The 21,024-nt window shown below is 43.2% G+C and overlaps 2 protein-coding genes across 5 annotated transcripts; both read right to left on the bottom strand.

Moving 5' to 3' along the window:
- Positions 1-1,805: 1,805 nt before the first annotated feature.
- LOC127296775 (MEIOTIC F-BOX protein MOF) lies at positions 1,806-7,372 on the bottom strand. Of its 4 annotated transcripts, none has more exons than XM_051326986.2 (5): positions 4,025-7,369; positions 3,672-3,827; positions 3,388-3,589; positions 2,532-2,621; positions 1,806-2,247 (listed from the first exon to the last, which is right to left on the bottom strand). In XM_051326986.2, the coding sequence occupies exons 1-5, from the start codon at positions 4,898-4,900 to the stop codon at positions 1,964-1,966; spliced, it is 1,608 nt and encodes a 535-aa protein (XP_051182946.1). In that variant the 5' UTR covers positions 4,901-7,369; the 3' UTR covers positions 1,806-1,963. The 4 variants fall into 4 exon arrangements, with proteins under 4 accessions (XP_051182946.1, XP_051182949.1, XP_051182947.1 ...); XM_051326989.2 differs by having other exon boundaries at positions 2,110-2,247; positions 2,532-2,571; positions 4,025-7,368; XM_051326987.2 differs by having other exon boundaries at positions 2,112-2,255; positions 4,025-7,372.
- A 1,564-nt stretch (positions 7,373-8,936) lies between these two features.
- Positions 8,937-12,169, bottom strand: LOC127296777 (chloroplast protein FOR GROWTH AND FERTILITY 2-like). Its single transcript, XM_051326990.2, has 2 exons — positions 11,720-12,169; positions 8,937-9,851 (listed from the first exon to the last, which is right to left on the bottom strand). The coding sequence occupies exons 1-2, from the start codon at positions 11,990-11,992 to the stop codon at positions 9,036-9,038; spliced, it is 1,089 nt and encodes a 362-aa protein (XP_051182950.1). The 5' UTR covers positions 11,993-12,169; the 3' UTR covers positions 8,937-9,035.
- Positions 12,170-21,024: the final 8,855 nt, after the last annotated feature.

Below are 21,024 nucleotides of genomic sequence, written 5' to 3'. Positions count from 1 at the left end.
AGACGGTATCTATCCAAAGTGGTCAACATTTGTGAAGACTATCTCGAAACCTAGCACCCCCAAACTTTGCGAGTTTGTCAAGAAACAAGAAGCTTGCCGAAAAGACATCGAGCGTGCATTTGGTGTCCTCCAGCAGAGATTTGCTGTCGTCCGGTTCCCCGCTATGACTTGGTCCAAAGATCAGATGTGGGAGGTGATGAATTGTTGTGTGTGCTTACATAATATGATTATTGAAAATGAGCAAAAACACCCGGTTCCTCTGGCTGAGCAGCAAGCACCATATGAGAGAGAGGATCCTCTTGCACAGCCTAATCACCAGGTGCCTCCATCATGGGTCGCCTTCATTGCTATGCGCCAGGAGATTCGAGACTCTACAATGAATCAGCAGCTGCAAGATGATCTGGTGGAGCACATATGGACGCTCCGAGGCAACGCCAACGCCGACGCCAACTAGTCTGTCATAATTTGTTTCAAAAATTGTGAAATTGTGTGCTTCATTTGTTTCAGCACTTGTTAAACATTGTACTTATTATCGCCGAATTTGTTTCAGCAATTTTCGGACTCTTGCTCGCCGAACTTGTTAAATTTTATGTCAAATTTGTTTGAAATATGTCAAATGGTCGAGGTTGGGGGTTTCCTGCCGAGGGGACGGCTGGAACTTACGGCGCTCCCCAGGCCAAATTTTCGTCCATTCGCCGGATTTGGACGTGGGGAGCGCCAACGAGCCAACGAGTGGGGATGCTCTAAGTCACCGGGATTAATTTTTGCGGTGAATGAGATCAGACTAGTCATAATAGGAATTATCATACACTAGTATCATGCACATGATACTAGTTTATGATACAAACCAATGCATAGTATCATAAGATAGTATCATAGTATGATCATATTTAATGTTTTGTAGAATCTCAATGTAAATGTGTGTACATGATGTGTTTGCCATTAAGTTTTCTAGTTTTACGTGCTGCCAACATGGCATGCATGATACTACTTATGATACTCCCATTGTGGCTAGTCTCAACGACACGGAAATGAATCCTCCGTTTTGTCACGGTTGCATACTTGCATGCATGAAACTAGTGTAGATTTATTGCGATTGGTTCGTCGACATGGTGGCTTTCAACTCCTGGTGGATGCCTGTTTGATTTTCCAAAATATAAGACGTCTAAGGATTAGTCAAAAGTCAAAACCTTACTAACTTTAACTAAATATTTAGGAAAAAATATTTATATCTACAATATGCAATGGACACATTAAGAAAATATAATTTATGGTGAATCTACTGATACTGATTTATTATTGTAAATGTTCATGTTTTTACGTATAAACTTGGTCAAAAAAATTAAAAAACATCGACTTTTTACTAATCCTTAGGTATCTTACATTTTTTTACGGAGGGAGTACTACATGGTAGTGTGAACAGCAGCATGGAGTCAAGCCGACTCTGAGATGGCATGGTCGATACAAGACACGGAAATGTACCTGCTTCCACTTCCACTGACGGCAGGGCGGCAAGCTGGATTCTATACCGGCAGGACTCACCTTGATAGTAGACGCAGGACACTACAAAGCCATACTTTATAGACGTCTCAATTAGTTAGAGGTGAACCATTCAAAGTGAGCAACTCGCTCTCAGCCATGCACGCACCTGTCAGACAAAATCGGTCTTGCATCCAACGAAACAACTAGTCAGAGTTTCGGTAAAACAGCTTTCCCGAAACACCTTGCATTTTTTTGCCAGCAGAAAAATATTATGGTATTAAGAAACGGAAGTATTCCTTTCCTCTTATACTGAAATACTTCACTTCAGTTTAGAAAAACTTTGTTGCCAAACTAAGCCAAGTGTTTTCATTCCTGCATTTCCGAGCAACTTTATCTGCTTCTTAGCAACATGCCAATACATTAGCCCAGTTTGGAAATTGAGGGATTCTTTAACTGGAACTAGCGCAATGGTTTTCTTACATCAATCAGAAGCATTGCCCAACACATAGGGTTGCATGGTTCTGCGTTTGCGGGTCACTTTGCCAGTGCCGCCTGCAGCCCTAACAACACAGAACAAACACTGCAATGGTCTGGTTTGGAGTACAAAACCATTAGCGGGAAAGGCTTTGGAACGACGAGGAGCAGCAGTGGGGGACCAACAAGGGCTTGTGAACAGCTCACTGAATGTGGTGGAGTACCTCTCCTCCAATGCAGATAGCTGCCACGAGTGGCTTCTTCCTGTAGCCCCACAGCAGGACGTCATACCTAGACAGCTGATAAGCATATATAGTTATATACACAAATCGTAAGAAAGAATATCAGAAGACACAGACAGATAGGTCTAACTGAAAACAGAACAGTGATGAAAGTAATGTGCTGAAGTGCATTTGAATGAAAAGCAAGATCGTATGAGATTATGTTAGGATCTAAAGGCTGAGTTTTCCGTACATTCCTCTTATCTAGCTCTGAAAACTAAACATATGTGTGACCCATTTAAACAAAAACGTGAAAATTTGAACTTCCCCTAGGAACAGCCCAGATCTTCATACCTCTAGTTTTCGCTGAAACCAGTACAGACAAAACTGAAACCTGCAAAGATAAGGGAAGACACACAATTAATTTACAGACAAAACTGAAACCTGCAAAGATAAGGGAAGACACACAATTAATTTACAGAGAGCCTACTACAGCCAAAAGGGTACTTTCCATGACATGGGCATTGGCACTAACTTTCCTACTATAAGGTGATAAGTATTTTGGCTGCCTTTTTGGTTATTTGACATGGGCATTGGCACATAAAGGGATTCAGAAACAATCACAGAGGGCACTGAGTTTGAATATGCACAGTAGATATGTTATGAGATCTCAAATTTCAACTAAAAGTAAGGGGCAATAAGAATATGCCTATGTTAAGAATAAGACAGGCATTTGTATGATCGGGATCTGGATGACGCCATGCTCAATCAAAATGACTAGACAGAGGATATCATGTGTCTAATGGATTATTGCTACCAATAGTAGACGAAGGTGTTGCATTATTTCAATAAATTGCAACCAACATATAATGACATTACATGATAAACCGGCAACTACTTGATGTTTAATTTCTACTAACTAAATTTGAAGTTACAAACTAATTTCTGCATCCATCATAGTTAAATGAAAACTACAAACTGATAGTACTTCATTTTTGGATAGTGCAAGCCAGTCGGAAACATGCATTGCGTTCTATTTCACTCTCTTCATCAAATATGGGGAGTTTCAGCCTTTCTCCACATACATGCACATTCCTAACGATATATTCTTTTCTTTAGTTTGAGATTTTTTTTCATTACTTTGTTTAGAATGTATACAACATATTAACAAAATACAGAAACAGAAGTAGCATGAAGAGTGCCAACTCACATCCAGATCCAGAAATTTTGTTGGTATGTTGGATATAAATTTGCTCAAGTCGTATGCCATAAGTAGTCAGGATCTTCAGAATTTTGTGAACACTCCTATCAACATATACACATTTGATTTCAACTATCTTAAGACAGACAGATGCAATTGACTGTCCCATTGGTTTGTATATGCCTTCTGTTTCCATTACATATGGACGTACCTAACATACAAGATAATAGATCGATCAGTAATCATGGTTGGTCAGTTTAATACACAATGCTATCGATCTTAAAGCTCTATACCTTAGAAAGTTTAATAGTAAGCTTCTCCAAAATTGGTGAGTGTTGGAGGAAGCAAATCAATGCATTGTGGTCAGCAGCCAAACACCAGTCGTTGAGGGACAAAGTCTTTAACTTGGAAAATGTAGGACACCACTTCAAATCCCTGTTGAAAACAATCTAGGGAAGTACAAAAGAGTTGGATCAAATAAGGAACCTTTTGATCTTTCAGATACAAAATGAAATATCCTTTTGTGTGAGTCATATATAACTCAGCTGTAATTTGCTATGATTGATGTGGGCATGCGGCTGCTGGATGAGAATTGGTGGAAGGAAAATAATAGTAGGAATTGAGAGAGATGCAGTTTCAAACGTACCACATCAGAATAAGCTGACAACTCCAAGTCTGTAGCTTCTGACAAACCTTTGAGAAACATGCAGCTGTCACGGTCATAACCAGGCCCGTAATAATCACGACAACCATCACAGTTACCACAACAATCAAACCGGTCATTTGAACATCGATCACTACAGATCCCGTTGAGTACCACAACTGCTCGTTCTAACGACGGCAAGCTTCCGAGCAATGGAATCCTTCCTTGGCACTCAATCAACTCGAGCGAAACGAGGCTCGGTAGAGAAATTAGAATGCGGGCATGATCAAAACTATAGCAGCGGGCCATGTGGAGATGTTTCAGCGATGGAGACACCAGCTGGTTGACAAAAACATCGCAGACATCCATTCGCAGTTCCACCAATGCCGGACAGCCTGAAAAATCAACGACGCTGTCGTTGACGCGGACGCCAACGAGCTCTAGCCTCGTGAGGTGCTGTGAAACCAGATGCAGATCAGAGAGCGGCGAGGGTTCCTGGTCAAACTCGATGACACCAAGCCGGAGGACCCGGGCACGGGGCACAACTTGCCACATCCAGTGGCTGGCGTGCCGCTCGTTAGCGGGCAGTTGCATGAACCCGTCGGCATCGAAATCGAAATCACATGAATCCAGAGGCGCGCCGCCGCCGCCGCCGGCGCACCGCAGGTGCAGCAGGTGGTCGACGAACTGGACGAACCTGTCGGCGCTGTCCCACCCCTTGGTGCCGGTGAAGCGGAGGGCGGGCACGGACCGCCAGACGCTGCGCCAGCGCCGGGCGAGCACGCACGTCCGCACCGCGTCATGCGCCGGCAGGAAGTGGAGCACGTGGTGGAGGACGTCCTCCGGCAGGGCGCTGATGCGATCCACCCCGCTCGCCATGGATGACGCTTCTGTTCTGGGCGGTGTTCCGTCGAACAGGTGGTGTGCGCCGCTACTCAGGCAGCGGGAGAACGGCTACGTGCAGGCGCGAGGGTTTGTTCGGTTCACTCCTCCAGATCCAGGGTTTCTGGTTCAAAGTCTAGAAAGAAAAATGGGAAAATCTATTGAGAAGGGTGGCCTCTCGAGCGACAGGATATCAAGATTATCCTATATATGGATGATGCACACAACTAAATTATCACAAAAAGAAAAGAATAAATGCCATAGTGAAGCAACCAAAGGTACACAACATCACTCATACCCATCAATGATCAATCAGCATCATTGGTAACAAGACAGACTACGCGAAAGGTTCTTCAACACAGACACCATTAGGAAGGGAATAACACATAATCCTTTTCGTCGCTCGATCCTAGTTGGATCATGGCTGGAAGGTTAGATGTGTGGTTATATGCTAGTACTATAGGTATATCATGCACGGGATGGCCAACTTCTCATTTCTTACACGGTGGCACATATGGGCATCCAGCCGCCTCACCTACATCCTCCTCTACTCAGGTGAAGGTGTGTATACTGCCAAGTACTATAGAGACCGGAGACGATTCTTCTTATAAGGGTATATTGTTCCTATGTGTGGTTTTGGTAATTAGTGACAACCCCTATGGACTAATATTTTCATTGAGTTTATATGAAGTTCATGTGTTGGATTCAAGTATGGATGCCATAAAGATAAAAGATATACCTTGAGTATTGGCATCAAGATCATCGATTTGAAGACATATATGTGATATGATCAAGAAGAAGAAATAAAGAAGGAGTTCTTATGTGGAGCTCAATATTAGCCATGCTCTAGCTTATGTGATAAGCAATGAATGATCAAGATCTTGAGTGCTTGATTCCAAGTGAAGAATTCAAGTTATGGCTCTAAGTCGGTGTCATGATAGTCTTATGAGTTGAGCTATGGTTGACTAAGATTTAGAGCATGCAAACAAATGAAGAATTATTTATACATCTCAAGATAATATGATAGAACATGAGAAGATACAAGGTTGACCAATACAAAGAGTGAAGAATATATTCAAGATTGGTCAACACATGAAGCATGAAGAATGTGCCACGAGAAGTCATGTGGTATGGTATTCCGTGTCAATTATGCTTTATGAACTAACCCATCATATATGTTCCCTTGTGTTGTCTATGTGGGTTAGGTATCTTTTCATGGGCATGCATCAAAAGTGAGATCTCATATAGCCCATGAGAGGATGACGTCAAGTGGTGATCGTCATGAACGTTGAGTTGGGCAAGTTCAAGATGAGCATCTCAAGAGGATCATATGCTTGAAGTTTGCCGTTCATTTGGTGATAATGGACATGTGAAGATGTGCATCAATGAAGCTTTCCCATCATGGTGTATGGGGAGCATTTGTGAGTCTTCACGAAGTAACAATGATCAAGTAAGGCATTCCGGCTTGAGTGGAGCTTGAAGAGTTATCATCGAGATCAAGCGGGATGCGCAAGGCAAAGGTATGGCCTTGCTAGGTTTTCCTTTTACCGGTCTCAAGGTGGTTGTTGGGAGACCGGATTATAGAATAGATAGCCGCACTATCAAGAGAGGCTTTCAGTTGGGTAACTTGATCACATCGTCTTAGGGACATCAGCCCTTTACAAGCTTTGCGTTCAATAAATCTTATTGCTTCTTGCTATTTCTCTATGTGAGGTTCTTGGGCTTGTTGTGAAGCTATTTCTCTATGTGAGGTTCTTGAGCTTGTTGCTAGCTTCACAACAAGCCCAAGTTCATCGAAAACGGAATCCATATGCATCTTCGATTGCGTTTTCGAGCTTGGAGATTTTACCGGTGTCTCTTTTATAGATAAGTCAAAACATTCATCTTGTGGTTTTTACTCCGTGGGTGTACAATGATGTTTCTATGCATAAAGTTGTAGGGCTTGTTGTTCTGATTTCAACAAGCCCAAGATCATCGAAATCAGAGTCCATACGCGAAAGTTATCATGGTTTTTAAACCATTTTTTCATGTTTGGCCCGGTGGCGCCGGCTGCCTCACCGGCTTGTCCGGCACAGACCGGCTCCCACACCGGTGCCAACCGGACGTTTTCCATGGGCTCTCAGGGCTTTCTCTTGGTAGAAGTCCTCTCTTTCGAGACAAGTGGGAATTTCTCAGTCGCAGGCTGTGTTCGGAGTTTTCCTCTAGGTGGAATTCCCATCATGTTTCTTGGCGCGTTCACCTCGACCTCTTGAACACCATGAGTATGATTCCGTTTTTTGGCATGATCGAATCTCGGCCCTCGAATCTCGGCCCCTTAACCACAAGTGTAGCCACATAGCTAGTTTTTTGATGAAGAGCATCTCTAGTCTTTCCTCCCACGGTCCAACCTTATCCTCCCGTTGAGAGTCGTTTCCAGCACCTCTCCGCCGCCCCTTTCCTTCCTTCTTTCCGGCGGCTTGGCTGGCCGGCGAGGGGATGGACTAGGTGGTTGGCTCCTCCTCCTGTACATAGTACAAGTAGCGGTAGTTTTTTTGCTTTTGTGGTGTGCCTTCGTGCCGTCTGGGAGTAGGTCGTCGGAGCATCTCGGCCGGCTCCGGCGCGGCCTAGGCTTGGTGACTCTCGCCGGCAGGGGCTGCGGTGGCAAGAGCTCGCGCAGCGGGCGTCTTGGGCTTTGGGATCTCCGCCAATAAGGTCGGGAGTTGGAGCTCGCTACTCGTTCGGCAGCGCACGCTGGCGAGCAGCCGTCGCGCCTCTTCTTTGTTGCTCTTCCATGGAGGAAGGAGGCAGAGGAGGCTGAGGCGAGCCCCAGGAACAAGTGCGTTTTTCTTCAGCATGCTGAGCTTGAGACTTGGCCTCTCCCCTTGGCCGGCCGTGGTGGCGAGGAAGTGGAGCAGCTCTATCTCGAGTTCTTCCATGCTGCAAGAAGGGGAATATGCGACCTGTCCAAACTTTTCTGCAGGTCGGAAGCTGCTTCTATGCGGAGTTCATACACGGAGGACATGTTTGCCGAAGTGATTCAGGGCCATTGGAGGCCACTCCGCGCCGTTTGGTGTACACTGCACCGCGGTTCATCTTCAACCTCCGATTTGGAGGCCTTTGTCGGAGCCCTGCGTCGGAGCTCGACTTCCTCGCGTCTTCAAGTGGTTCGTCCCCGAAGGCGTCGCGGTGGCCGGCGTTGTTGGTTCCTCGCTGGTGTGGAGGCCGTAGCGAGCTTAGATCCCCTCTTCTACTTCGGCGTTCAGCGCTTTGAGGTTGCCGGCGAGCATGGTGGTGGAGACTCTGAAGCACCTGATTGCTTTTTCTTCTTTAGTGCCAGGGTGTTTTTTGTAAGGTTAGAGGCCTTATCTTCAAATTCTAGGTTTCTTAGAGCAAGTGTTGTAAAGGGCCTCTATGCAAATTTGTACCCACCACGTGTTATCAATGCAGCTTCTTAGGGGTCTTTTTGACCCCTTTCCCTGTTCAAAAAAAAAAAGCTAGTTTTTTGATAAATTCAAAAATGGAATTTAAAAAATTAAAAATACTAAAAAAATAACCCCAGATGTAGATACTGAAGTGTTCTATCAACCTGCGAAAAACCATCTTAATATACGTTTTGACTCTTAGCTATGAAAAAAATAACAATGTCTGACATCTAAAAGTGTGAAGAGTGCAACAATTCAAAAACCCCAAATATGTTAGATTTTGTCATTTTCGAACAGACAAAAATATAAGGTATTTGGAGCTGCTTTTTGCACGTTGAAAGAACAGATTATTACATCTAGGAAAAAAATGGATTTCCAAACTTTTAAATACCATTTTTATTTTGGAAAAAGGATATGTGTAGCTTGGGATACAAAAATGCACAGCTGTCCCAATCCTATATTTTCATATTCCTATACTTTTTACATCCTATGAATCAATGGTGTCGGATCACGGGCTCAGGGTACAGTGGGTTGCAACCCAAGAACCATGCAAGCAGAGTTTGGATCAAAATCCTATCCATTTAGACAGGCAGATAACCCAAAGTTTTGCAGTGTGAACAATAATAACCATGTAATCAAATAATCAATGACTGATATGAACTCAACTGCCGATAAGGATAACAAATAAAAATCAAAACAATTTAGCCAAGTTACAAGAACGGACGCATCAATCAATATAGAGTGAACCCAAAGAACTGCCCAACTAGAAGAGCTAACCCCATGCATACAGCTAAAAGGGAAGCAGCCCAGGTCAGCTTCTCTGTTATCTTGGGAACCCTATCTTTCAAAGCCTCGCTACAAGAACCTACAAAAGCCGTGTAACTACCCATCGAAAATACAGTCCCAACCAAAAACATGCCAAGATACGCTGCACCAGCAAATCGTGAAGGTAGAGCCAGCGCAGGGAGGACCATGAGCAGAGCATCTGGCTGGAGACCATGGACAACTCCGGTGGCAAATGTTGTGAACCCAACTTTCTTCTTCCGGGGGGCAGCAGGGGCCTGCTGCAAAGGCTCACCGCCACTCATGGTGCTGTCCACACCCTCCAGAATTAGCCCAGACTCTTGGACCTCTGAAGCTTCTCGGATGCCCGTAGCGCCTATCATAAGAAGGGTCAGGCCTACAACTCTTGTTCCCCATATACGGAGAACCTCGATGTGCAGACGATCCTTCAGTAACAAGAAGAGCAGTCCGAACATAATTTGTCCAGCATCATGACCGCAACCCCAAAGCGCACCGACTAGTCCACTCTCCAGTGTTGATCTCCCAATCGATAATGGCGCCAACGCAACAAGATGGTCAGGCCCAGATAAGGTATGTAAGCATCCCGCGAAGAAACCAGCCCAGCCACTGCTTAATAACTCTAACGACAGGAATCCACCAGATTTGATTGCTGGTTGGGCTGATGCATAAGCAGGATGGGGAACGCTAGAGTGCAAAGCACTTGTAACAAGTGTCAGAAGTAGGAAAAGGGCAGCAGTAGAAGCCTGTGGAAGAGGAAATGTTGGTTAGATCTGAACAGAACTGCCAAAAGAATCACCAAGATTTTTTTTTAAACGATGGCATTAACTGTTATGAACTAGATAGCAAAATTCTTGTGCATCAATACAACCAAAAATAGACCAGAAAGCAAACAAATCGTAATTATTAATAATTGGTTTCAGATGACCAATCATGTATTCAGATTTAGTTCCAAAACACTTTATTAAATCATAATTTCTGTAAATTACATATCTGCACACATGTAAATGTAATTGCATCTAGCATAAGAATGCAGAATTGCTATAAGCCCCTGCCCCCCCCCCCCCCCCCCCCCACCCCCCACATAAATATATGTTTCACGCATTCTAAACTTTCCTGGTTTTCTCTAGTAATATGCCAGAGCATGTGTGTTTCTCAAAGTTTTAAGGTCAATCAGTACTACTTTTTTTCCATGTGCCTAAAAGGTTTCCACGTACCAAAGCACATGTCAGCGCTAAGAAACAGGTGAAAGAAACAGACAAACAGTTACTGGTTGATTTTGAATAGCTGAAGGCCATAGTTGAGCCAGATTAGTTGACCGAGGGAGGAAAAAGGAGTTGGCTCATCTTAATAATATGCCAAACTTTGTGAGTTGGTTATCTTCCTTTTTCAATTGTGTTGGTGTCTTCGGCTTTTTTTAGTGTGCCTTGGTTCATGTGGAAACTTGTAAATTCTATGCAAGCTATATCAAAAGAACGCTCCGCTACTATTATGCTAAAAAAGAAACAGACAAACAGTTACTGGTTGACTTTGAATAGTTAAAGGCCATAGTTGCCCACAGGTTGGCTGAAGCTTTAATGAGCTGGATTAGTTGACAGACGAAGGAAAAAAGGAGTCGGCTCATATTGGTAATATGCCAAACTTTGTTAGTTAGTTATCTTCCTTTTTTTCAATTGTGTTGGTGTGATTAGATTTTTTGAGTGTGCCTTGGTTCATGTGGAAACTTGTAACTTCTATGCAATCTACTATATTTGATTACTCCCTCCGGTCCATAATAAGTGTTAGGACTTTAGTTCAAATGTGACTTATTATGGATCTGAGAGAGTACTGTATTTCAGAAGAACACTCCTCTACTATTATGCTAAAAAAAAAATCTGGTTCAAACGATTCATGTATTTAGCCAATAAATCACCAAGAGAACATCGGGAGCATTGATTTTTGAACATAAATAACAAAAGTTAACATTTCAGTCACCAACAGTGCAAGAGCACATAAACATTCAGTGGGACCAATCATTCTAAGGAGGCGTGGCCATTTCGAAGCTTAGTCTTTGCAACATCATGTTTCACTGCAAATTTCCTGTTGAGTCATGCCATTTGCATATCCCACGGATATGATTTTAGTGGTTATTTCCTTTCCTTCAGGTTAAAGCAACTTTTAACACGAGTTGGACAGTGTTAAACATGGATCAAGAAGAGTCCACGAACCATTCCTTCCGACCTAACACAGTTTAAGAAAATCCCGTGTATTGACTTTGTCTTCCTAGGTGTAAACTGCAGCTGAGGACCTCCTATTTTCAACTAAAAAGAAGAAGAGGATTCCAACTTGTCAGATAGGTTGCTAAGCATGGTATACTTGATCGGCAGAAGAATTAACTAGTCCAAGCCATCAGGATCTTGGGAGTAGATTTCAGAACAAGTTCGCTGTTATTTCTGGTAGTACGTTTTTCGTGTACGGGCAAGTAACTAGAGCTAAATTACGCTAATTTTGACGGAGCCGGGGAATTGCTGCCGTATCTTTGAGATACCCAACATCATAGCACCATCGTATATTTGAGATACCGAACATTGCTGTCAGGATAAGAAAAAAAGAGAGGTTTGAATTTTCGTCTGACCTTGGGGAGCAGGGTCCCGAGCAGCTTCCAGGGAGGCCCGACACCCGCCGTGGCCACCTCGTCCGCGGGCGGCGCGGCCGAGAGACCGTCATGCCGCAGCGGCGAGGCCGCGGCGAGGAGGCGAGCCGGCTGCGCGCGCACCGCGGTCCACGGCGCGGCGCTGGAGGTTCCGGCAGCCGCGGCGGAGGCGGTGCGGCGGGCGGGGAGGAGGGGGGATCTGCCGGGCGCTTGGATCCGGGGGGCGGCCGTCGTCCTGGAGATGAGCCGCTCCATGGCCGTGGTGGGGGGCAGAGAACTGGGAGATCGTGCCAAGTTTCGGGACGGGGAGGCTGGAGTCTGCGGAGTTCTGGTTCTGGGTTGGTGCACGGCGAGGCGGCTGCTGCGTGCTTTGAGTGCGGGGTGGTTGGGGTCGCCGGGGGAGGTGGTGGTGGTGGTACGACGCGCACGTTCCCTGTTGCTAGTCGCCCGTGACAAGCTGTCACGATGATGATATCCTAGGGTTTATTAGCTCCGTCAACATGTTTTTGGTCAGCAGTGCTTGGCATGCACGATAGGCTCAGACGTAGACACGTGTCACACGTCCCTCTATATCACATACAGACAACAATATTTGCTAATCTATATGCAATGATCTTATTACTAGTGGTCTACTATTTGTGATTGTAAGTTACGAATGATATTTATATACAAGTGAAAACACTTTGCTCATATCCAGTGCATTTCCTCTTTTCCAAATTAGGATGCAGGTTAGTTTTACTCAAAGACAGTCTTTGTGAAATTTAACCAAATGTGTAGAAAATACTATGAGCACCTGATATATTTTCATCCTATATGCACCTAATATTATGAGAATAAATACATTTTTATATGCAGTTAGTTGGAATTTATAAAATTTGACTTTGATCAAAACTTATGGAAAACTAAATCGGGAAGGAGGGAATATGTTGCAAACTAATTGACCGTGACTAACGATCACATCTGTACTATACTAAAGGGTAACTAACATCTTTTTTCTCTGAATTCCGAATTTTTTTTTGGGATTAACGACAGGTTGACACATGTTTTTTTTGGGTGATCAGTTCCTGCTGTTTTACCCCTGTGTATACTTTTGGTGGCGTGTATAATTAGGCGGGGTTCATTCTTATTGTGTTGTTCTAGCACCGATGGTTTTCTTTCTCGCTCTGGCTGTGTGTAGCATTTTTGTTGTTCCGGTTAGTTGTCGTCCTGCTGTCGTCCCATGTTATGGAGTCTGCATGAACGTGCTGGTTTCGTGTGTGCGCGACAAGGTTAATTGCCTGGGTAGCTGACCGACGCACCGCTTTGACCTGGTCCACCGTCTCGATATTCAACACTGCGACGTGTTGTCCTCCTTTTTCCTCTCCCACGTTGTCGCTCGCACCAATTTAGGGCAGGTGCAGTGAGAAGACCTGCCCCGCCCATAGATTTATCTTCTGCCGCACATGTCTGTCGTAGTGCCGGGCAGTGCCTAAGGTCATCTGGATGGGTCTGTGGAGGAGATCGGTGTCACCGTTTACTTCCTCTTCTCCCTCCCATCGGCGCCCTCCTTGATACGTCTCCAACGTATCTATAATTTCTTATGTTTCATGCTAGTTTTATGACAATACCTACATATTTTATTCATACTTTATATCGTTTTGGTGCATTTTCTGGACCTAACCTATTAACAAGATGCCGAATTGCCAGTTCTTGTTTTCTCTTGTTTTTGGTTCCAGAAAAGCTGTTCGGGCAATATTCTCAAAATTGGACGAAACAAAAGCCGAACCTCCTATTTTACCGAGACGGGCCCAGAACACCGAAGGAGAGACGGAGAAGGGCCAGGGGGGCCCACACCACCTGGCGGCGCGGCCAAGAGGGGGGCGCGCCCCCTAGGGTGTGGGCCCCTCGGGACTCCACCGACATCGCCCTTTCGCCTATAAATTCCCTCGCGACGGAAAACCCTCAATCAATCCATCATACTCCAGAAATACTCCAGGGGCGCCGCCGCCATCGCGAAACTCCGTTTCGGGGGACAGAAGTCTCTGTTCCGGCACGCCGCCGGGACGGGGAATTGCCCCCGGAGTCATCTCCATCGACACCACCGCCATCTTCATCGCCGTTGCTGTCTCCCATGATGAGGAGGGAGTAGTTCTCCCCCGAGGCTGAGGGCTCTACCGGTAGCTATGTGGTTCATCTCTCTCTCTCATGGTGTGATCTTTATGAATATGTAGATGTTACTCTTGTCTATTATGCACTCTAGAGGTTACTTTTAATATGAACTCCGGATGTTGTGGAGCTTGTTTACTCCGGCTTGAGGTGTGCTCTTGTAGCCCTACACAATGAATGGTGTTTGTTATCCAACAAGAGAGTGTTTGAGAGTAGCACTTATTTGTTCATCTATGTGATCATAGGCTTTGCAATCTAGATGTCATATGCTATTCAAGTGCTTTATTATGTGAACTTTGGAGTTACTGTGACCTCGGTGTAATGGTGACAGTGTGTGCGCCGTGTGTAACTCCCTTATGAATTGTGGTGTGTTAGTACCTCCTATGAATGCTCACGGTGACAGTGTGGGGTGTTTATTAGTACTTGGGAATACGCCTTTGAGGTGTGCTTTTGCACACTTGCCCAATGAATTTGAGTTCTTTATCCAACAGGAGAGTAGTATGATGAAGTGCTTATTTTATATTCAATTATGATTGCAATGTTGAGAGTGGCCACTAGTGAAAGTAGGATCCCTAGGCCTTGTTTTCAAATACTGCAAACATCGCTTATTTACTGTTTTACTGCATCTTTACTTCCTGCAATATTTACTTCAGGTCGCAATTACCGTTTACCACCATCTATACCACCTGCGTTTCACTATCTCTTCGCCGAACTAGTGCACCTATACATCTGACAAGTGTATTAGGTGTGTTGGGGACATAAGAGAATTATTGTATCTTAATTGCAGGGTTGCTTGAGAGGGATATCTCTGACCTCTACCTCCCTGAGTTCGATAAACCTTGGGTGATTCACTTAAGGGAAACTTGCTGCTGTTCTACAAACCTCTGCTCTTGGAGGCCCAACACTGTCTACAGGAATAGAAGCGTGCGTAGACATCAAGCTATTTTCTGGCGCCGTTGCCGGGGAGGTAAGGTAAAAGGTATTCACATCCTCTGACTACTAAGCTATTTCCTAGCACTGTTGCCGGTGTGTGAGTGCTCGAAGGTATCTCCTTTAGATCCTGCAATTATATCTTTTTGTTTCTTGTTTTTATTTCACTAGTTAGGCTTAATGGAAAACAACAAAAATATTAGAGATCTTTATAGTATTTATCTTGAGTTAGGACATGAGGTGTTTGAAGAGAAAATTAAAAAACCTATGGAACTTTATATGCATGCTAATGGCAATGTTATTACTATGATTGCTTTGAACACCATTGTTGCTAATGCTATGGAAAATTCTAAGCTTGGGGAAGTTGGTTTTGAGGAGTATGATATTTTTAGTCCCCCAAGCATGGAGGAGAAAATTTACTTTGATGATACTTTACCTCCTATATATGATGATTACAATGATGACTATCATATTTTCAGTCCACCTACTATTGAGGAGAAAATTAATTATGATTACAATATGCCTCCTATATATGATGATTATGGTGATGAGAATAATAATGATAGCTATCTTATTGAATTTGCTCCCACTACAATTAATAGTAATGACTATGCTTATGTGGAGAGTAATAATTTTATGCATGTAGCTCATGATAAGAATATTTCATGTGATAGTTATATTGTTGAGTCTGTTCATGATGCTACTGAAAATCTTTATGAGAGAGGACAATATGGTTGTAGGGATTTTCATGTTACTAAAACACATCTCTTTTTGCTTAAAATCTTGAAGTTGCGCTTGTCTTGTTTTCCTATGCTTATTGCATTATGCTTACATGACTTGTTTATTTACAAGATTCCTTTTCATAGGAAGTGAGTTAGACTTAAAAGTGTTTCTTATTTTCTTTTGATGCTCTCTTTTGCTTCAACTCTTATTTCTTGCGCGAGTATCATTAAAATTACTGAGCCCATCTTAATGGCTATAAAGAAAGCACTTCTTGGGAGATAATCCATGTTTTTATTTTGCTACTGTTTTGTTGTGTCTTGGAAGTTGTTACTACTGTAGCAACCTCTCCTTATCATGTTTGTTTTGTTTTTGTGCCAAGAATTGCCTCTAATTGTAAGAAAGTGGTATTTGGGAGATTTGCAATCTTGTTTACTGTTTCTGGTTCGTCACGAGAAAAATCGCCAAAAATCACCAGAAAGTAAGTTTGAGCTGCCAATTTACGAGAATCTTCCCCAGGTATTTATATAACTTTAATTAGTTCAGAGTTTTTCGAGTTACCCAGCGTAACTATTTTTCAAAAATCAATTTTTTACGAACTGTTCTGTTTTGACAGATTCTTGCACTGTTTTACATTTGCATCTTTTTGCCCACCTTTTTGAGTTCTCTTGATCAAAGAACCTTATTGAAGTTGTGCTACAGTATCTAATGCTTATTAAAATGCTTTTCATATGTCATACTGAACTTTGTAGATTTGATTAATATTATCATTGCACTAACGCTGCTAATGAGATTTGTGATGAGTTTTGTATGAATGAAGTTTTCAAGTGTAGGAAAGAAGAATGATGAGATGAGATGAAGAATGGACAAAAGCTCAAGCTTGGGGATGCCCATGTCACCCCAAGATATATTCAAGAAGTACAAGCGTCAAAGCTTGGGGATGCCCAAGACATCCCCTTCTTCATCAATAAAAATATCAGGTCCTGTTTTTGTTCACTATATTTTTATTGCTTCATATACTATGTGTTATTCTTGGAGCGTCTTTATTTTCTGTTGTGTATTTTATTTTCAATAAAGTGGGCACCATCATACCATGCTTGTGTGGGAGAGAGACACGCTCCGCTTTTTCATTTGAACACTTGTGTTCTTAGTTTTACTTTTAATGTTCATGGCGGAGTTGAAAACCGCTTCGTTGATTGCTATTTGGTTGGAAACAGAAAATGCTTCATGTGGGAAATGATATATGTCTTGAATAATTTGATACTTGGCAATTGTTTTGAGCTCTCATAGATCATGTTTAAGCTTTTGCATCATGTAGTTTAAACCTATTAGTGGAGAACTACTGTAGAGCTTGTTGAAATTTGGTTTGCATGATTGGTCTCTCTAAGGTCTAGATATTTCTTGGTAAACGTGTTTGAACAACAAGGAAGACAGTGTAGAGTCTTATAATGCTTGCAATATGTTCTTATGTAAGTTTAGTTGTACCAGTTTATACTTGTGTTTCAAACAACCTTGCTAGCCAAAGCTATGTACTGAGAGGGAATGCTTCTCGTGCATCCAAAACCTTGAGCCAAAACCTATGCCATTTGTGTCCACCATATCTACCTACTATGTGGTATTTCCTTCCATTCCAAGTAAATACTTCATGTGCTACCTTTAAATAATTCAAAAGCTATTATCTCTTATTTGTGTCAATGTTTTATAGCTCATGAGGAAGTATGTGGTGTTTATCTTTCAACCTTGTCATTTACTTTTGACAGACTTTTACCAATGGACTAGTGGCAGATACATCCGCTTATCCAATAATTTTGCAAAAAGAGCCGGCAACGGGATGCCCAGCCCCAATTAATTAACTTGCATTAATAATTCTCTTCACATGTTTTGCCCTGATCTATCAGTAAGCAACTTAACTTTGCAAATAGACACTCCTCCATGGTATGTGAATGTTGGAAGGCACCCGAGGATTCGGTTAGCCATGGCTTGTGTAAGCAAAAGGTTGGGAGGAGTGTCATCAATAATGAAACTAAAATACATGTGTAAACAAAAGAGAAGAGGGATGATCTACCTTGCTGGTAGAGATAACGTCCTTCATGGGAGCCGCTCTTGAAAGTCTGGTTGATAAGGTAGTTAGAGTGCCCACTACCATTCGTTGACAACAACAAACACCTCTCAAAACTTTATTTGTATGCTCTCTATATGATTTCAAAACTTAAAAAGCTCTAGCACATGATTTAATCCCTGCTTCCCTCTGCGAAGGGCCTTTCTTTTACTTTATGTTGAGTCAGTTTACCTACTTCTTTCTATCTTAGAAGCAAACACTTGTGTCAACTGTGTGCATTGATTCTTACATGTTTACTTATTGCATTTGTTATATTACTTTATGTTGACAACTATCCATGAGATATACCTGTTACAAGTTGAAAGCAATTGCTGAAACTTAATCATCCTTTGTGTTGCTTCAAAACCTTTTATTAAGAATCTATTGCTTTATGAGTTAACTCTTATGCAAGACTTTTTGATGCTTGTCTTGAAAGTACTATTCATGAAAAGTCTTTGCTATATGATTCAGTTTTTAGTCATTATCTTTAACATTGCTTTGAATCACTTCATTCATCTCATATGCTTTACAATAGTATTGATCAAGATCATGTTGGTAGCATGTCACTTAAGAAATTATCCTTGTTATCGTTTACCTACTCGAGGGCGAGTAGGAACTAAGCTTGGGGATGCTTGATACGTCTCCAACGTATCTATAATTTCTTATGTTCCATGCTAGTTTTATGACAATACCTACATGTTTTATTCATATTTTATATCATTTTGGTGCATTTTCCGGAACTACCCTATTAACAAGATGCTGAAGTGCCAGTTCCTGTTTTCTCCTGTTTTTGGTTCCAGAAAAGCTGTTCGGGCAATATTCTCGGAATTGGACGAAACAAAAGCCGAACCTCCTATTTTACCGAGACGGACCCAGAACACCGAAGGAGAGACGAAGAAGGGCCAGGGGGCCCACACCACCTGGCGGCGCGGCCAAGAGGGGGGGCGCGCCCCCCAAGGGTGTGGGCCCCTCGGGACTCCACCGACATCGCCCTTTCGCCTATAAATTCCCTCGCGACGGAAAACCCTCAATCAATCCATCATACTCCAGAAAGACTCCAGGGGCTCCGCCGCCATCGCGAAACTCCGTTTTGGGGGACAGAAGTCTCTGTTCCGGCACGCCGTCGGGACGGGGAATTGCCCCCGGAGTCATCTCCATCGACACCACCGCCATCTTCATCGCCGTTGCTGTCTCCCATGATGAGGAGGGAGTAGTTCTCCCCCGAGGCTGAGGGCTCTACCGGTAGCTATGTGGTTCATCTCTCTCTCATGGTGTGATCTTTATGAATATGTAGATGTTACTCTTGTCTATTATGCACTCTAGAGGTTACTTTTAATATGAACTCCGGATGTTGTGGAGCTTGTTTACTCCGGCTTGAGGTGTGCTCTTGTAGCCCTACACAATGAATGGTGTTTGTTATCCAACAAGAGAGTGTTTGAGAGTAGCACTTATTTGTTCATCTATGTGATCATAGGCTTTGCAATCTAGATGTCATATGCTATTCAAGTGCTTTATTATGTGAACTTTGGAGTTACTGTGACCTCGGTGTAATGGTGACAGTGTGTGCGCCGTGTGTAACTCCCTTATGAATTGTGGTGTGTTAGTACCTCCTATGAATGCTCACAGTGACAGTGTGGGGTGTTTATTAGTACTTGGGAATACGCCTTTGAGGTGTGCTTTTGCACACTTGCCCAATGAATTTGAGTTCTTTATCCAACAGGAGAGTAGTATGATGAAGTGCTTATATTTATATTCAATTATGATTGCAATGTTGAGAGTGGCCACTAGTGAAAGTAGGATCCCTAGGCCTTGTTTTCAAATACTGCAAACATCGCTTATTTACTATTTTACTGCATCTTTACTTCCTGCAATATTTACTTCAGTTCGCAATTACCGTTTACCACCATCTATACCACCTGCGTTTCACTATCTCTTCGCCGAACTAGTGCACCTATACATCTGACAAGTGTATTAGGTGTGTTGGGGACACAAGAGACTTCTTGTATCTTAATTGCAGGGTTGCTTGAGAGGGATATCTCTGACCTCTACCTCCCTGAGTTCGATAAACCTTGGGTGATTCACTTAAGGGAAACTTGCTGCTGTTCTACAAACCTCTGCTCTTGGAGGCCCAACACTGTCTACAGGAATAGAAGCGTGTGTAGACATCACTCCTCTCTGTCCTAGGCGGTCGGCGGAGCGGAGGAGGTTCTCGGAGGCTAGTCAGAACTCATTTGTGGCCGATGGAGGTGCCATGGTTTGCTCTCTTCAGCTAATCATAATCACACCAATTGGTCTGTTATGTGACTACTCGATGGCCAGTAGTGCCACCGTGCTGTCCACAACTGGCGCGTGGTTGACGTGGGAGGTTTGATGGCGGTTGACGGGCTTGATGGAGTGTCTTGATTCGTCCCCGGCAACGGCGCCAGAAAAGTGCTTGATGTCTACGGGTGCTTCTATTCTTGTAGACAGTGTTGGGCCTCCAAGAGCAGAGGTTTGTGGAACAGCAACAAGTTTCCCTTAAGTGGATCACCCAAGGTTTATCGAACTCAGGGAGGAAGAGGTCAAAGATATCCCTCTCAAGCAACCCTGCAATCACGATACAAGAAGTCTCTTGTGTCCCCAATACACCTAATACACTTGTCAGATGTATAGGTGCACTAGTTCGGCGAAGAGATAGTGAAATACAAGTGGTATGGATGAATATGAGCAGTAGTAACGGCGCCAGAAAAGTGCTTGCTGGCGTGCAGTTGATGGTAGTAATATTGCAGGAAGTAAAGATGCAGTAAAACAGTAAACAAGCGATGATTGCAGTATTTGGAAACAAGGCCTAGGGATCATACTTTCACTAGTGGACTCTCTCAACATTGCAATCATAATGGAATATAAATAAGCACTTCACTATGCTATTCTGAATTACTCTCTGGCAAGATAACAAACTCTAATTCATCATGTAGGCAAACCTTAAAGATGTATTCCCAAGTACTAATGAACACCCCACGCTGTCACTTTGAGCATTCATAGGAGGTACTAACACACCACAATTTCATAGAGACATCCAACTCAAATCATAACTCAGTGAATAAGTATTCTGTGAAATATAGCCTAAGAGACCCACACGGTGCACACACTATCACCTTTACACACGTGGGACAAGGAGTCTCCGGAGATCACATAAGTAAAATCCACTTGAATAGCATAACGACATCTAGATTACAAAGCTCATCATATGAATCTCAATCATGTAAGGCAGCTCATGATCGAGATCATTGTATTGAAGTACATGGGAGAGAAATTAACCACATAGCTACTGGTACAGCCCTTAGCCTCGAGGGAGAACTACTCCCTCCTTATGGGAGACAGCAGCGTTGATGAAGATGGCGGTGGTGTCGATGGA

Source organism: Lolium perenne, chromosome 4 (genome assembly GCF_019359855.2).
Source record: "Lolium perenne isolate Kyuss_39 chromosome 4, Kyuss_2.0, whole genome shotgun sequence".
Classification (NCBI taxonomy): Eukaryota; Viridiplantae; Streptophyta; class Magnoliopsida; order Poales; family Poaceae; genus Lolium; species Lolium perenne.
The sequence above is the reverse complement of the archived record's forward strand: the minus strand, read 5'-3'. Positions and strand labels throughout refer to the sequence as shown.

Bases quoted from the DNA above. Each gene is read 5' to 3' on its own strand.
- LOC127296775 (XM_051326986.2), bottom strand. From the start codon at position 4,900: ATGGCGAGCGGGGTGGATCGCATCAGCGCCCTGCCGGAGGACGTCCTC. The intron at 3,828-4,024 runs GTACGTTTGAAA...GTACTTCCCTAG, and splicing joins TGTCAGCTTATTCTGATGTG to ATTGTTTTCAACAGGGATTT. The intron at 3,590-3,671 runs GTATAGAGCTTT...CTTGTATGTTAG, and splicing joins TTACTATTAAACTTTCTAAG to GTACGTCCATATGTAATGGA.
- LOC127296777 (XM_051326990.2), bottom strand. From the start codon at position 11,992: ATGGAGCGGCTCATCTCCAGGACGACGGCCGCCCCCCGGATCCAAGCG. The intron at 9,852-11,719 runs GTCAGACGAAAA...CCTCTTCCACAG, and splicing joins TCGGGACCCTGCTCCCCAAG to GCTTCTACTGCTGCCCTTTT.